The sequence below is a fragment of the Chionomys nivalis genome, chromosome 8, assembly GCF_950005125.1.
Source record: "Chionomys nivalis chromosome 8, mChiNiv1.1, whole genome shotgun sequence".
NCBI lineage: Eukaryota > Metazoa > Chordata > Mammalia > Rodentia > Cricetidae > Chionomys > Chionomys nivalis.
In genome coordinates, this window is record NC_080093.1 from 24,691,179 (window position 1) to 24,708,911 (window position 17,733).

The 17,733-nt window shown below is 38.1% G+C and overlaps 1 protein-coding gene across 2 annotated transcripts in view; it reads right to left on the reverse strand.

Moving 5' to 3' along the window:
• Kif20b (kinesin family member 20B) overlaps positions 1-17,733 on the reverse strand; it is a 59,007-nt gene that overhangs the window by 12,483 nt on the left and 28,791 nt on the right. For both annotated transcript variants that reach the window (XM_057777936.1, XM_057777935.1), the window contains exons 18-25: positions 17,581-17,722; positions 10,097-11,333; positions 9,429-9,567; positions 8,092-8,211; positions 7,272-7,332; positions 5,855-5,980; positions 4,271-4,398; positions 2,724-2,879 (exon numbers count right to left, since the gene is read on the reverse strand). In XM_057777936.1, the coding sequence (XP_057633919.1) occupies positions 2,724-2,879; positions 4,271-4,398; positions 5,855-5,980; positions 7,272-7,332; positions 8,092-8,211; positions 9,429-9,567; positions 10,097-11,333; positions 17,581-17,722 (2,109 nt within the window). The remainder of the gene's footprint in view (positions 1-2,723; positions 2,880-4,270; positions 4,399-5,854; positions 5,981-7,271; positions 7,333-8,091; positions 8,212-9,428; positions 9,568-10,096; positions 11,334-17,580; positions 17,723-17,733) is intronic.

Sequence of the window (17,733 nt, forward strand, 5' to 3'; positions counted from 1 at the left end):
CAGGATTAGGATAATTCTGAGCATAAGCAGGTGGATCTCTGAGTGTCCCTGGATAGCCTGGTCTACATAATGAATTCCAGGCTGCCCAAGGCTACATAATGAGACCTTGACTCAAAATAAATGAATATCTAAATACCATATTTGTTTTTAGCTCGCCTTCAATAGAATCAGATTACTGGCAATTCCTTTTAATAAATAATTATAGCTATAGCATCTCAAAACATTTCCAATAATATTCAAATACTAAAAGAATAAAATTACACCAAAACAAATGTCACAACTGATAGTTACTGAACATAGAAAATAATATAAAAAGCTGAACAGACAACTTAGCAGTTAAGAGCACTTGGCTGCTCTTCTAGAGGACAAGGGTTCCAATGTCATGAGCTACCCTGTGAGTGCTGGACATTGGAACCCTTGTCCTCTAGTTTAAGGGGATGCAACACAGTCCGTGACCTCTGCAGGTACCAGGTACACACATATAGTACACAGACATACATGAAGAATACCTATACTCATAAAATGAAAATAACAAAAAAAATTTACCTAGAAGAAAAATGAACATTTAACATTAAGTAATTTGTAGTAGGTTCAAACAAGAATGAAATAGTGTTAAAGATAACATATGGAAAATCTAAACGTGGAAACTGCTAGCATCTGCAGGGACTAAACTGGATGCAGAAATTCTAAGTTCATTATTTATAATCCAAATTCTACTTCATATCAAAATAAGAAAAAAAAAACAATAACTTCACTATTACCAAATGGATCAATTCCAGGGATATAGGAGTAGGTTAGCATACAAAAATCAACAAATGCAATAAATCACACTAACAGATTCACATAGATCATATGACTATCAATAAATCCAGGGGGGAAAAAAGTGACAATTCAACCCTTCATGATAAAAGCCAGGAATAAGAGGATCATACCTCAACATAACAAATCACATGATAAGCCTATAGTCAACACTATACTAATGGCAGAAATGTAAACCATTTGATATAAATAAGAAACAATGGGACCGGGCGGTGGTGGCACACACCTTTAATCCCAGCACTCGGGGGAGGCAGAGGCAGGCGGATCTCTGTGAGTTCAAGGCCAGCCTGGTCTAGTTCCAGCACAGGAACCAAAAAGCTAAGGAGAAACCCTGTCTCGAAAATCCAAAAAAAAAAGAGAAAGAAAACAATGGTATCCACTTTTCCACTCTTATTCAATGTAAGACTGAATGCTGTAGTGCAATAAGTCAAGATGAGTAAGATTAAAAAAAAAAAAAAGGAAAGGAAGATGTTAAACTATTTCGATTAGCAAACAATATGATTCTATACATAAAAACTATACAGAAGGCCGGGCGGTGGTGGCGCACACCTTTAATTCCAGCACTCGGGAGGCAGAGGCAGGCGGATCTCTGGGAGTTCGAAGCCAGCCTGGTCTACAAGAGCTAGTTCCGGGACAGGCACCAAAGCTACAGAGAAACCCTATATCGAAAAACCAAAAAAAAAAAACAAAACAAAACAAAACAAAACAAAAAAACTATACAGAAGTTTTTGAACTGATCAATATCTTGAGCAAAGTAACAGCATACAAAATGAATAAAACTCAGTAGCTTCTGCATATAGCAATGATAAACATATTGAAAAAAAGAAACAAGAAAAAAATTCTGTTCAAAATGGTTTTAACGAAAAACAAAATATCTAAAAAGAAATCTAACCAAGGAAGTGAAAGCCCTCTGCAATGAAAATTTTAAAACACCAAAGAAACTGAAGACAACAGAACACAAAAGGACCTCCTGTTCAAGTATTAGAAGAATATAGTAAAGCACCCATCACCAAAAATAATCTACACAAGTCTAATGACACTCTTCACAAAAACTCAATCCTAAGATTCACATTGAACTACAAAAGATTCCAGATAACCAAAGCAATCCTAAGCAAAAAGAACAATATTGGAGACATCACAATCTCAAGTCATGCTACAAAGCACCATAAAAATAGCATGATACTCACCTAACAACAGACATGTATTTTCACAGGGAATAGAAAAGACACAGACAAACTCACACAGCTACAGACACCTTATTTTTTGACATAAAGCAAAACACAATGGACAAAGTAAGCTATATTAGCACATGGTGCTGGAAAATCTAGACAGCGAAACACAGAATAAAAATGCTAAAATCCTATCTTTCTCACACTGCACAAAAACTCAAAGTGGATCAAAAGGTCTAAAGTTCTGAAACTTTGGAGGAAAACACTCTAAGATATAAGCATTGGTAAAATCCTTCTCTGATAACTCAAGAAATAATCTCAAGAACAAAAGGGATTCCAAAAAATTAAAAAGCTTCTATTCAGGAAAGGAAATTTAGGTGAAGAAAGAAAATGTAGAATATTTGCTAGCTATACATCTTATAAGAGGATTACTATCTATACCAAAAAAAAAAAAAACCACAAAATATTAAACATCAAAAAAATAAAATTAAAAATAAAACATTTGGGTTCATGAGAACACACAATTTGAAACATGAAATACTGATGGTCATGACAACCATCCTTAACAATCAGGAAATACAAGTGAGAAAAGCTGGGGAAACATAAGAGTGAATGTCATGGTCAGATGGTAAGGGGATACCTTACAAAATGACAACCTACCCACAAAAAGAATTAGAGTAGCTTTAACAAACCAAGGAAAAAGATGAACTATATTTAAGCATCAGTGCTACCAACCACTTCATTCTGCAGCTTTAAACAGCGCTCCCTGTCTTCAGCATATTTTTTCATTTCTCTGTTTCGTAGATTTTCAGCTTCTTTTGCTTGAGTGGTAAGGATGGCCTTTTCTTCTAACCACTTCTTTCTATCAGCTTGATATTTCTCTTCAGATTCCTAAAGTAAAGATGATAAAAGCTATTTTCACATAACTAAGTAGTAAGTTTCAATATTTTCATGCAATCTACCCATTATTACTGTTTTGTTTTTTGTTTTTCGAGACAGGGTTTCTCTATAGCTTCGGAGCCTGTCCTGGAACTAGCTCTTTTGAGACCAGGCTGGCCCCAAACTCACAGAGATCTGCCCACCTCTGCCTTGCGAGTGCTGGGATTAAAGGTGTGCACCACCACCACCTGGCAATTTTTTTATATATATAAGGTTTTTTTTTTTTTTTATGTATACAATATTCTGTCTTCGTGTATGCCTGCAGTCCAGAAGAGGGTACCAGACCTTATTATTACAGATGCTTGTGAGTCACCATGTGGTTGCTGGGAACTGAACTCAGGACCTTTGGAAGAACAGGCAATGCTCTTAACCACTGAGCCATCTCTCCAGCCCCATAAATATAAGATTTCTTTTATGTAGCATATGATCATGTTTCAATGTTCAGATATTCAACTCTATTCCATTCAGTAATCAAATATGGAAAAAGTTATCAATAATCAAAATAATTCTCCCAATGGCCATTTTCTCCAGTGCAATATTTGCTAGGTAAGAAATGAAATAGAAAATTAGTGACAACTCGAAAATTACATACACATTATCAGGGAGTGGACTAAAGTACTAGCGGCAAAATCCTGTCACCTCAAAGATAGACCTAGAACCCAAGCTTTAAAATAAATATACATGGTGGCAGACATCTGCAATCCCAGCACTCCTGTGGGAAAATACGAGGCAGAGATAGAAGAATTACCACAAATTAATGAGCCAGCTAGTCTGAAGAAGCTGCTTAGTAGCCGGAATGAGATTTTGCCTCAACAACTGCTGAAAGTTGTCCTCTGACTTCCACACATGCTGTGGAATGCACACACGCACAAAGTTAATTAAAAATATAAAACATAAAATTGAGGAGACAATCACTGTGATTTCTTTGACTCATAATAAATTATGTCTTGGGAATTTTCCCCAGGATATTTTGAAAGTTTCTTCTGTATTTTATTACTAAGCACCATGTATTATTTCACCCCACAAAACTAGCTATAAAATACCAAATGCTAGGGGCTAGAGAGATGGCTCAGTGGTTAAGAGCACTGTCTGTTCTTCCAGAGGTCCTGAGTTCAATTCCCAGCAACCACATGGTGGCTCCAAACCACAGAAAGTTGTATACATAATAAATAAATACATCTTTTAAAAAAAAAAAAATTACCAAATGCTGAGTTATCTTATCAGAAACACAATGGCCGGAAGAGAGAGAGAGAGAGAGAGAGAGAGAGAGAGAGAGAGAGAGAGAGAGAGAGAGAGAGAGAGAGAGAGAGAGAGAGAGGAGAGAGAGAGAGGAATGTTACTACCTGCAGCTCGTCCTGAAGTTTACTGAGCTTCTTCCTAAGTGCGTCTGTGTCCTCCACTGGGTCTTTATTTGACCTTTCATTACTTCTAGCTTCTAGATCTTGGAATTTTTCTTTCCATTTATCCAATTCTAATTTTAAAATACACACAATGTTATGGTATGCAGCAATATGCATGACTGGTCATAAATAAATAAATAAATAAACAAAGAAGCAAGCAAGCAGAGCCCAAAATACAGATCAAGACGGGACTAAAATTATTCTAACAGCTGAACTTTAAGCAGTCTCACCAAATTCTTTAAGATTATTTTATTTGTCTCTTTCTACATGCACGTATATATGTGTGTATATGTATCAAATATATGCCTGGTACACAAGGAAGTCAGAAGAGAACATCAGATGCCCTGGACCTAGAGTTCTGAGGGTTGTAAGCTACTACATGGGTATTGGGAATCAAACCCGGGTCCTCTACAAGTACAAAAAATGTTCTTAACCTCTGAGCCATCTCTGCAGTTACCCTCACCAAATCCTTAGTGAAGAGAAACTACAGGGATTTCTCATATGCCCAAAGATTATCAAGTACTGAGCATACATTTATTTTAATCTGAAATTATGATACAATTCTTCAAGCACTCAAGAAAGAAAAATTCTATCTATGAAAATGACTAGGAAAGTAGGAAGAACTTCATCTACCAGCACACAATTCAAGGGTTCACAGAGTACTCTCACATTATCATAACACTATGTGCAACTACAAACATGCCACATGCCAGTCATTATCAAGCACACTTCACAGACGCAGGTAATTAGGCTAACATAGCAAATGTACAAAATTACATGTAAAAACTGTCATAAAAATAAGCATATACATTTCTTCCCTTTTGTACCAGACTATAATTAGCTTAATTAATAGTAAGTAATGTAATTTTCTATACATGCTAGAAAAACGGATGGTGTTAACAATGGAATCAATACTTAGATTAACAAATTAATGCTAAAAGCTTGCAGATACAAATCAATCAAAGCGTGCTTTTTCTCTGTAGAATTCTTTTTTATTTTATGTGGATGAGGAGTGATCAAAAGAGGTACTGAATCTTCTGAAACTAAAGATACAGATGGCTGGTTGTAAGCCACCATGTTGGTATAAGGAACTGGAACCCTGAAAGAGTTCCAAGTGCTCTTAATCAATGAGTCTTCTCTCCAGTCCCATCACAGAGTATTTTTATTTTTTTATGATATACAATTTTACTCAGAAAACAATACTTTTCATAACAGTGGAAAAGGCAGTCAAAAATAGTATATTATGCCGGGTGGTGGTGGCGCACGCCTTTAATCCCAGCACTCGGGAGGCAGAGGCAGGCGGATCTCTGTGAGTTCGAGGCCAGCCTGGTCTACAAGAGCTAGTTCCAGGACAGGAACCAAAAAAAAAAAAAACTACAGAGAAACCCTGTCTCAAAAAATCCAAAATAAATAAATAAATAAAAAAGAAATAGTGTATTATTATAAACTTTACACTATTTTTGAAAAGGAAAAAAAATCAAGGAAAACTAAAGCAAGAAAGCAGTTGTGCGAGCGGTCTCACTTTACCTTTGGCTAGACAATCAGCTTCCTCTAACTTGGCTTCCAGCACTCGGTCCTGTTCCACCTGAGTTTGTTCTTGCTCTTCTAGTGTCAATCGCATGTCTTCAATCACCTTCTCTTTAGCACTGAGGTCTGTTTGAGAAAAAAAAACAACTGTCAACAGTTCAAGTCAAAATATCACAAAGAACTCAAATAATTTTAATAAAGAACAATTCAGAAATGTATACAATGAAAATACAGAAATAATCACTGAAACTTAAAAACCTAAATACAAAAGTATATCCAACATTAATGAAAGACTTTGTTAAATAGCAGTCTTCCCAACTGGAACAGATTTTACAGTCACTACTGTAATTGCACATGGATGTTATATAGACGTGAACAGATTGATCCTAAAACTCATGCAGCAATACACAGCACCAGAGTCAAAACATTTTTACAAATGAGACACAAAAATGGGTGGACCCACATTTCCCAATTTTAAAACACATCACAATGTTGCCATAATACTGGCATGCTAACATGAAGACAAATGGATCAAAAATCAAAAATGAAAGACCAGAAAATAAACCATCACATTTATAGTTGATTTATTTTTCAATAATGGTACAAAGATAATGTACTAAAGGAAGGAACAGGAAGCCAGGAAGCACAGACACATCCCCAACATCACCACTGCAGAAGCAGCAGTGCCACCATGTAAAAGACCTGTGCAAAACCAAGTCAGACCAAATCCCAGCATGGAGAGGGAAAGTGGGCACAGTGTCCCACCCACAGCTGAAAAGCCACTGGCAACTGCTACCTGCTGGGAAAGAAAGGTCAGCTTTCTCTAAGAGGATCCTATCATCCCTGGTAAGTCTGCTTTGTGCCAGTGGAAGGCCACACATCCAAATATATAGTGGTAGCACATACTGGTCTGGGGGAGGGAGGGAGGGAGGGAGGGAGGGAGGGAGGGAGGGAGGGAGGGAGGGAGGGAGGGAGGGAGGGAGGGAGGGAGGGAGGGAGGGAGATGGGGGAGAAGGAGAGGTGGAGAGAGAGGGAGAGAGGAAGAAGGGAGACAAAGACAGAGACACACACAAAGTTAAGAGGGACAGAAAAAGAAAGGTAGGGTGGATCTGAGAATTAGGAGAAAGGTGAAGATGATCAAAACATATGGTATGAAATTCTCAAAGAGCTAATAAAAGTATTTTTAAGACGCACTGGCCATTACTAAGAAATGAGTGTTGCACCGAATGAATATTTCTTACTGCTTTTCTAATAATCAGTTTAAGTTTAAAATTTAATCGGCAGAAGTAATGCTTTTCATCTTTGAAAATATACCTTTGGCTGCCATCATTTCAACATTTTTAAAGAAAAAGTATTAACTGTTACTGCAACTATTTAGAAGTCATTTTAATTCTAAAAGGAGGAACCCGGTTCTAACCTTTGCACATTCTCTCATACTGTTGTACTGTTTCTTCCATTTTGTGATTGTTTAACTGCTCCTAAAAAAATTAAGAATATAATTAAAGGCACATATAAATCAATACTTAAAAAGTGTTAATAGTAGGTGTTAAAACACAGTCCAGAAACGTTGAGTGCTTCTGAAAATACTCCAAGAAAACAAGACAGGAAGAATCTTGAGATCTGTTTCTTCAAAGCACGGAATTGTTCTTGGAATATGTTTTTGTTTTTGTGCACCTCCCAAGTGAGTTTACTTCAGATTACTGTCTTCTGTTGTTAGTCAATCAAATGTTTAAACTATTCTTTATGTCTCTATGGGAAAAACATGGTTTTCCCACATGTGGCTTGTCCTTGTTGACTGTACACAGCTTGAACCCATGAGAACTTTACTCATATGGCCTTTCTTAACCTTCAGAGTATAAACTGTATGAGGATCTGAATAAAGATGACTAACGCAGGAGACTTCAGTCCACCTCATTCATGCAAGTTCTATACAATTCTAACTATACTCTCCAATCTCTCGCCAGTTCATCACAATCTCTACAGTCTATTTTACAATGGATCATTACAGATCTGGCGGGAGTGTCTGGATCTTAACAAAACAATCATATGGTACTAAGGTCTGATGGCTTGAGAAGAAATGACTTGCTACGAGGTCAGGGTCAAGACTACAAAGTGACACTCTATCACAAAGCATAAGACAAGAGCAAATTTTAATACTGTAAATAAATGAATAAAAACACACATTCTCAGTCAATAAAATCTAAGACTTCAAGCACCATTAACAACATAACTGCTACCTTAAGCTGCTGGATGGTCCGCTGTTTCATCTCTATTTCCTGAGAATACTGGTTTTTCTTTTTCTCCAGTTCATTAATTTTAATCCTCAATAATTTCTCTTCATCACGCATTACAGATACCTACAAATCAAAATTCATAAAGCAAATTGAACATTTTAAAACTTTTTGCCGTTGTTTAAAATTTATGGCCACATTTTCAGATATGGTGCCCTTGAATCTCACAGAAAAGTAAGGACAACGCTAAAGGTTCAGCTACTTTTTCTACTTCTGGTCTAAGCATGCTTTCCCTAACACTTTGTTCTTCCTTACTCTTTCTTCAGAGTTCCTTCTCCCCAGCAAGTGGCTTCCTGTGACACATGGACAATCTCCCTCTTAACTCAAGCAGTATTATTTTTTCCCCTCTTCTCTTTAGGTAGCTGCCAAGATGTACAGCTTGCCTGCTGAGGAAAGGAGAGGGGTGGAAGAGAAGGGATGGGGAGGGGAAAGAGAAATTCTTAAAATGTTTACAATTTTTCCTCTCTCTCTCTCTCTCTCTCTCTCTCTCTCTCTCTCTCTCTCTCTTTTTCCTTGCTCTTTTGGATTTGAAGATAGGATTTCTCTGTGTAACAACCCTGGCTGTCCTGGAACTCACTCTGTAGATCAGTCTGGCCTTGAACTCAGAGATCCACCTGCTTCTGTCTCTCAATTCACAGAAAGATACAGGGGGTAAAAATTATAGAGCAAAAGAAAGTAGACAGCAAAAATATGTAACTGGTTACATGTACTAACTTCAAAGAAAATGACTAGGAGAAATGGAATGGATTTTTCCCCTTCCTAAATACTTCTTTGTATGTTACACATTTGAATTGTGTAACGAAATTCTCTATTTTGAAATTATGGTCATCTACACTCATACCACACTCAAGGTACCAAATCCCATCTAAATTAAATTATAATGAAAATGTAAGTCACTCTTTATACCCTAAATATGAAATAGAAATAAAACTACTTTCTGTTTTTAGAGAAACATGAATTTTACACTTTTTAAGGAAAAGATTCTAGTCCTGTATCTAAAGCCTATATATTTTTACATACATGCATGTACAAACCTTCAAATGGAGAAAGGTTCATTACCTGCAGCTGGTGAGGATCATTTCCAAAGCCATGATATCCACATATTTTTTTCATCATGCTAACCTTTGGTTTATTTAAGGTGGCTGCATATTTTCTAAATTAATGGCAGTCATCATTTTTAGAAAAATTTAAGTTCACAGATTTCAGTCTAATCCTAAACTTGAAACCTAGGGGAGAAAATCTATACCACACTAAATTGCCAAAGGACTTTTCATAAAACCTACCTCCTTCTGTACCTGCTCAATCTGCTTTTTGGCATCAGTGAGTTTCTCTTTCAGCTCAGCATAATCTTCTTCCTTCCTCTGAAGATCTGCTTGGAGATTCTGAGTAAGAATACGGTTTGCAGCAAGCTCCTCTTTCAATCTAAAAGGGAATAAGAATCACAAAATACTTGTCTAAGGTGAGGCAACATGGGCTGCTTAGAATCACTGTGTGAAATGGGAACAAGTGGTACAGAACTGCATATTTTCACATATAGACTGTGTAAACTAGCAATAAGTGCCTCAGAGGGTGTCATGTGGGCTCTTAGGAGTATAATTTTCACATACAACTTTAGTTTATAGAGGTTTATGTGAACCAAGTTCAAGTGTTTCACTCATCATCTATTCTATAGTCTACCAATTAATACGTCCTCTAATTCTTCAAATTTATGGAGAAAAATGAATGTTTGGAGCCAGCAAGATGACAGTGAATAGAGGCATTTGCTGCCAAGTCTGATGACCTGAGTTCAATTCCTGGGGCCCACATGCTACAGGGAACAGACTATCTCCCACAGGCTGTTCTTTGACCTCTGCAAACACGGGCACATGCACACAAACACACGCACAGACACACACACAAAATGTGAAATATTTTACATATTTTAGATAGTTAAAATTAAGACTCAGCTCACTTTTCTGTTTCTTGTCTGCTAGTTTCTCTTTCTTCTTCCTTTAACTGAAGTGACTGTTTCATATTATGCAAATTATTTACCAACTGTGTGATTTCTTCCTTCAACTTGATTTCCTTTTCATTTAAATCTTTAGTGCTTTTGATGTGATCCTGGTGATTTGCTTCCAATTCCTTCAGACTTGCTTCTAGCTTTAAGATGGCAGATTCCTTCTCTAAAATGCCTTGCTCTAATTCGGCTAAGCGCCTACACTCATCTTTCTGGGTCTCTACCATCACTTCAAGTTCCTTTACTTTTGCTTTATACCACGCAACATCCCGGGTAAGCTCTGAAAGAGTTTGCTCTCTTTCGGCTACAAGCTGTACTTGAACACCAAGACTAACACATTTTTCTTGCAGTTCTTCTCTGAGCTGCTGTATAAGACTTTCTTTCTCTTCCAGCTGGTGATCTTTATTCTTATTCTCACTCTCCTTAGCTTGCAATTCATTTTTCTCATCCCTGTAGCCTTTTACTTCCACCTGTAACTTTTCAATTTTCTCTTCCAGTTCCCGAATCTGGTAAGACTTTTTGGAGGAGGCCTTCACAATCTCTTTACATACTTCCCAGATGGCTTCAATACTAGAGTGGAAGGAACTTTCCCTACTGAGCTCCTGAATATGATAGTCTTTAACCCCTTTGCTTGACAAGTCATTACTTGGAAGCTGTAGTGATGTGTTCAGCAAATTATCCCCTTCAGGACCATTTGACAGATCCTGGAGATAAAGTAAATCTATTTTTGAAATATGAGAAGGTGAATCAAGCGACCGTAGTTGATCTATTTTTGTTTGCATTAGCTGTATCTGTGAAACATTGCTTGTGATGCTTCTTGTAGCAGTTTCCATCTTCTGTGATAATTTCAGGATCCTTTGCTCCTGCTCTTGGTTCACAGCTCTCTGTGTGTGTAACTCAGCAACCGTACTGTCATAACTGGCCTGGATTTGCTCCACCTTTATCCTCAGAGACAAGTTCTTTTCTTCAGCAAAACAAAGCTGCTGCTGCAAACTCACAACCTGTTCATTTAATTCTGCTTTTTGCACCTTTTCACTTTTGAGTTCATTCTCACCAATAATTAAAAGTCTTTTTAACTCTTCGTTCTTTTCTTGTAAAACTCTAATGTCTACCCCACTCTCTGAAAAAGACTGTCCAATTTCTTCACTTTTCTTTTGATCTTCAGTGACAGGTGGACTAACAAGGATAAGCCCTGAAAGAGAACATTGATACTAATTTTATTAATCTAGCAAAACATAACAAAGCAACAGTGGCATATAAACCAACATTTGCAACACCAGAAACATCAAACTTCTAATGAAAAACTGAAAAGAACTTTTAAAAGAAAACACATACAACTTAACCCACTTATATTAAAAAGTATAGCTCCATGTCTGAGTTAACAAAAGAAGTCTAACAAAACAATGGTTGTTACTTCTGAGTATTCCCTTTCTTATCATTTCTAGTATTTATTATCTAACTTTATTCCAGAGAGCTTTATCAAACAGAGGACAGAGGAGAGAAAATTCCAGTGACATTCTTTCTCCCCCTCCCCCCTCCCAGACAAGGTTTATTGGTATAGGTTTGGTGCCTGCCCTGGAATTAGCTCTTGTAGACCAGGTTAGCCTCAAACTCACAGAGATCCGCCAGCCTCTGCCTCCCAAGTGCTGGGATTAAAGGGATGCGCCACCACTGCCCAGCCTCAGTGACATTCTTTCTAGCAACCAACTATATCCAAAAGAACAGTTTCAAATTACAGTTAATATGCAATTGATTTACAAATTGAGCACCTTATTCAATTTCTTCATAGATCACAATATGAGAGAATTGAAATACTGAGAAGTCATTCAAAATCAGAAGTTAGGACATATGGCCTCACCTTTCACTCATGAATAAACAGCTAAATCCTGAGTATTTCCTCAGATGGAAAAAGGAACAAGTGCTAATGACTCCCAAGTTGTAGGTATAAAGATCAAGGTAAGTGCTGTGCTTTAGAGATAAGACAGCTATTAACATAATATGGAAAAAAAACACAGAGCTCAACTAATTAAACATGAATGCAAGGCGTGCTTACAGGCGCAATGTTTACATCTCTAGGGTAAGGATAACTCTGCTGGCCCTTACTCTAAGACTAGTGCTAACAGGCTCAAATGATAGACTCAGCTGGTCAAGTGTTGGCTATGTAATGAAGAGGGCCCAAGATCAATCCCCAGAACCAAGAAAAGAAGCTGGGTTTCTTGGCACACACATAAAATCCCAAGCACTGGGAAGGGTTACTGACTAGTCTAACCTCATCAATGATGATAATCCTTCTGTACACTGTGAAAATGTGTTACTCTCATTAATAAGTTGACTTGGTTGAAAGCTAGGCAGGATTTTCGGAGCAGAGAGAGTGTCAGGAAGAGGGGTCAGAGAAGTCTAAGCAGACTTAATAAGGACAAAACATGCTTTGTGAACAACAGCATTTATCTCTGCTTGCTTACTGTAGGTGAATGTGACCACCTGAGTCACGTTCTGGCAGTCATTCCTTTTCCACCATGATAAAGTAGACCCTTAAACAGTGAACCAAAATAAACCCCTCCTTCCTGAAATTGCTTTGTCACAGCAGTAACTAACATAGATCAATATAACCTTATTCCATTACATGAGACCAAGATCTACTTCATTTAACATGGTCTAACTTGGGATACAGTTTTAATTAGTTACAAAATTTTAAGTTTATAATTTCTGGAGCTGGGTAGATGGTTCTTCAGGGAGAGCCAGGTTCAGTTCCCAGCATCCAGATGGTGGCTTAAGACTACCTGTAACTGCAGTTTCAAGGGACCTATTGCCCTCTTCTGACCAGTTAAGGCACCAAACACACATGCGGAGCACATACATATGTGCTGAAAGAATATCCATAAACATAAAATAAATCTTTAAAAAAATAAACTAAAAATATTTATAATTTATATACTCTAACTTTAAAAAAGAGGTAAAATTTTGGCATTGCCTGCTAGACAGTCCCTCTGTTGATGGAGGAAGGTCATTGGTTAAAAATAAAGAAACTGGCCCTCATAGGTTTGAACATAGGTGGGTGGAGTAAACAGAACAGAATGCTGGGAGGAAGAGGAAGTGAGCTCAGATGCAGGGCAGCTCCTCTGAGAAGACAGACGCCATGCTCTCCTCTCCAGAGCAGATGCGATGAAGCTCCGACCCAGGATGGACGTAGGCTAGAATCTTCCCGGTAAGTGCACCTTGGGGTGCTACATACATTATTAGAAATGGGCTAGTCCAGTTGTGAGAGTTAGCCGAGAAGAGGCTAGATATAATGGGCCAAGCAGTGCTTAAAAGAATACAGTTTGTGTGTTGTTATTTCAGGGCATAAGCTAGCCAGGCAACCAGGAGCTGGGGCGGCAGGAACACAGCCCACAGCTCCCCACTACAGAATGGCCCCCAACGTGTGGACAACTGAATCCACAGAAAGCCTGAGAAAGCTTGGGAAAGAATAAAGTAAAGCATGTTTTCTTGGTAGCAACAATTTCTCAGGTCTGCTCTGCTTGCTAGAGGCAAGCAAGCGCTCTCATCTAAGAGAGGCTTCCTGACTCAGCTTTAGCTGCAAAACCCTGCAGCTCATTAAGAGGTCCTGCCACGAAACACTTAAATGGTATTGATAAAAGCTGACTGCATGCTTGTTTGTTTTCAGCCGTAGCAGGAAAAAAGTTGTGCCGTTTTAAAATGCCGGCTTTGTGGGCCGTCCGGCCAGGGCAAACTCTGACTTTCAAGCAGGCGGTCCTAACTACGGAGCTTTTGAGTGTTGCTTAATACTGTTGCAGCCTGCTTGCTGGCAAGGACCTTGAAACATCGTAGAGTTGTGGCAATGAACAGGGCTCTGGCGGGTACTTCAGCCACAAGGCTGGAATGGCAGAAAGCTAAGGAATGGGCTGGATCCAGCCGTCAAAGCCACGGCTTTCGTCCTACTGATATTGCTTGGTAAATTAAAGACTCATGTGGTCAGAAAAAGAGAGATATACAGTAAAGAGAGATTCAAAGACAAAGAAAACTTTAAATGATTTACAGTGTGTTTAAAAATATATGCAGGCTAAAAGTTAAAGTTCTTAAAAGTAAAAAAACAAAAATAAGGAAGTAGTTGGGTGTGGTAGTTACACACCTTTAATCCCAACACTTGGGAGGCAGAGGGAGATTGACCTCTGTGACTTCAAGGTGTGGCAGTACACACCTTTAATCCCAATGCCTGGGAGGCAGAGACAAACTGATCTCTGAGAGTTCAAGGACAGCCTGGTCTACTGAGTTATTCCAGGACAAATATATACAGAGAATATAAAATATAAGTAAAAATAAACGAAATAGAGATTAAAACAAAGCCACACAAAGATGGAAAATACAATGAGAATCTTGATACTATATGCTATTATGCTCTGTTTGAATTGTTTGAATGCTGAGGAAGGAGCAACAGCTGCTAAAAGATATTTGTTTATAAATGCTACTGAACTAATCCAACATAGATATTTTGAAAATACCTTGACTTCAGAATTTGGATCTAAGGATATGATACTTTGGAAAAGAGATTCTTCTTTTCTTTTCACAGAGAATGAGACTCTATGGATTGCTTCTTCGATCCCAATGTGGTATGATAGACCATGCCCTCCTGAAGGGTTGCTGTGAACACCCTTAAAAAATTGCTTCGCTCAACTGCCAACTGAGATGAAACTAGCAGACAGGTTATCCCATAAAAGACCTGAATAACAGCGCCCCCATTCAGCAGGAAACAGTTTGGAGAGAAAAAACTGCGCCCAAGTTCCCAAATATTGTTTATAAATGTTCTTTTACATTTAAAGAGGAAGATGATATAGATGTAATTTGCATTGATATGAATCTTGGTTTGATATAAATTTAAGGTCAATCTTGTTATATGTATATGTATTTCTGATATTGATTAAGGTATTGTGATTGTGTAGTTCATGTAAAAATGTAATGTATATAGGTTGTTAATGGATAATCATCTATAATTGTCAAGTTTGTAGTCATGTTAGATTTTCTAGATGTACATAGATATATTTTAGATAGACATTCTTCATATCTTTCAAAGACTACGGAATATGCTACTTAATGTTTTAATAACTTAAGACTTTTCATGACAATAAGACACTCTGCTCCTGGCAGCACCAATCTACTTTAAGAGGAAGATGGGCATCGAAGAGGATCCTTATGGAGTTTGATAGCCATTTGGGCAAGAAACTGTTCTTGCCTGGACTATTGTATAAACTGGACACAGAGAACCCTCAGAGAGAGGACTGCTGAAATTGCCTAAAGGTGAGATGACCTTTTGGGGTTCCTGATTCATGAAGGAGTCTGCGAGACATTCTGCAGGACACAGCAGATAGTGACTGAACTGACTTTGAAATTTCCTGCTTCATGGAAATGTCTCTGGATACTATGGGCCTGTAGGTCGAAGATGGATGCCCCAACGGTACAGAAAAACTTTGGGTGACTGTACAGGCAGCGAGATGTCTCTGTCATTTCTAGAGTTTAGAAGTTGCTTATTTCTTGTTTGCTTAGGTAATATTGTATCTTTCTGGAGTCTTTGATGGAGTTGAAGAATAGTTAGTTATAGTTATAGTTTTCCTTAGTTATGATAAAGATAAAATAGATGTAAATATTGTAATTTTTACTTGATAACTGTTTTGTTATATGTAATTTTGCTATGTTAAAGTTAAAGCCTTCCTTTTTTTTTTTTGTTTAAACAGAAAAAAGGGAAATGATGGAGGAAGATCATTGGTTAAAAATAAAGAAACTGCTTGGCCCTCATAGGTTAGAACATAGGTTGGTGGAATAAACAACAGAATGCTGGGAGGAAGAGGAAGTGAGCTCAGATGCAGGATAGCTCCTCTGAGAGACAGACGCCATGCTCTCCTCTCCAGAGCAGATGCGATGAAGCTCCGACCCAGGATGGACGTAGGCTAGAATCTTCCCGGTAAGTGCACCTTGGGGTGCTACATACATTATTAGAAATGGGCTAGTCCAGTTGTGAGAGTTAGCCGAGAAGAGGCTAGATATAATGGGCCAAGCAGTGTTTAAAAGAATACAGTTTGTGTGTTGTTATTTCGGGGCATAAGCTAGCCAGGCAACCAGGAGCTGGGGCGGCAGGAACACAGCCCGCAGCTCCCCACTACACTCTGTATCTCTTTTGTTTTTTTGTTTGTTTTTTTTTTTTTGGTTTTTTCGAGACAGGGTTTCTCTGTGGTTTTGGAGCCTGTCCTGGAACTAGCTCTTGTAGACCAGGCTGGTCTCGAACTCACAGAGATCCGCCTGCCTCTGCCTCCCGAGTGCTGGGATTAAAGGCGTGCGCCACCACCGCCCGGCCTGTATCTCTTTTGATGCTGTTCTGCTGACAGTCTTGATATGTAGCCAAGAAAGCCTCAAACTCACAGACCTATGCCTCAGAATTCCTAGGTCTAGGATTACAGGCACACACCTCAACATCCAGCTGCTAACCCCACTTTCTTAAAAATCGTTGAACCTATTTTCAAAATTTTTCCTATGTTTGCAATTGATTGCAACTGATACTTTCTTTTTTTTTTTTTTTAAGATTTATTTATTTATTATGTACACAGTGTTCAGCCTCCATGTATACCTGCAGGCCAGAAGAGGGCACCAGATCTCATTACAGATGGTTGTGAGCCACCATGTGGTTGCTGGGAATTGAACTCAGGACCTCCGGAAGAGCAGTCAGTGCTCTTAACCTCTGAGCCATCTCTCCGGCCCAACTGATACTTTCTTAATTATTTCTCAAAGAACCAGTTTACCCTAAAGAGTCTAGCAACTCTTCAATCTTTGGATTTGCTTCCCCTGCCCCATTTTTTTTTAAACCAATTTGACCTTTTTTAAGTATTTCAAAAAAAAAAAAAATTCAATTTACATTATTTTCAATGAACTTTCTTCTAGCATTTTTTTTTTTTTTTCCGAGACAGGGTTTCTCTGTAGCTTTTGGTTCCTGTCCTGGAACTAGCTCTTGTAGACCAAGCTGGCCTCAAACTCACAGAGATCCGCCTGCCTCTGCCTCCCGAGTGCTGGGATTAAAGGAGTGCGCCACCACTGCCCAGCTCTTCTAGCATTTTAAAATATAATTCAAGTACAATTTTTGTTAGTAATATTTGGCCCAAAGTCTGTCAAACATCCCTTTTTTGTCCAAATGAATAAAAATGTAAAGTCAGGAAAAGAATGAGCAAAGGTTTAAGCAAAAACACATACTTGTTTAGAAGGTGAATTTTACCGACTAACAGCTCAGAATGAAATATCAGAGAATGATAAAAGCTCAGTATCTAAAACCTTATTGACTAAATAAAAGACAATTTCATGTACACACATTCCCTGATAGATTAGATCATGGTATCTAGGTTTTCCTAAAGTATGTTCTTGGTCAGGCCATTTCCTGCAGGAGGCTGAGGTGTCACTATTACCTTTCTTTGCTGGTGGTTCACCTTGCTGAAGTCCATCTTCATTTAATCTTTTCCTTCCTGGATGTGTCTGTGTTCTGCTGTCCTTGAGCGTTGCAACTGTTTCATTACAAGTTGATTTACTGATAATTAAAGATGTATCAACCTAAAACAAAA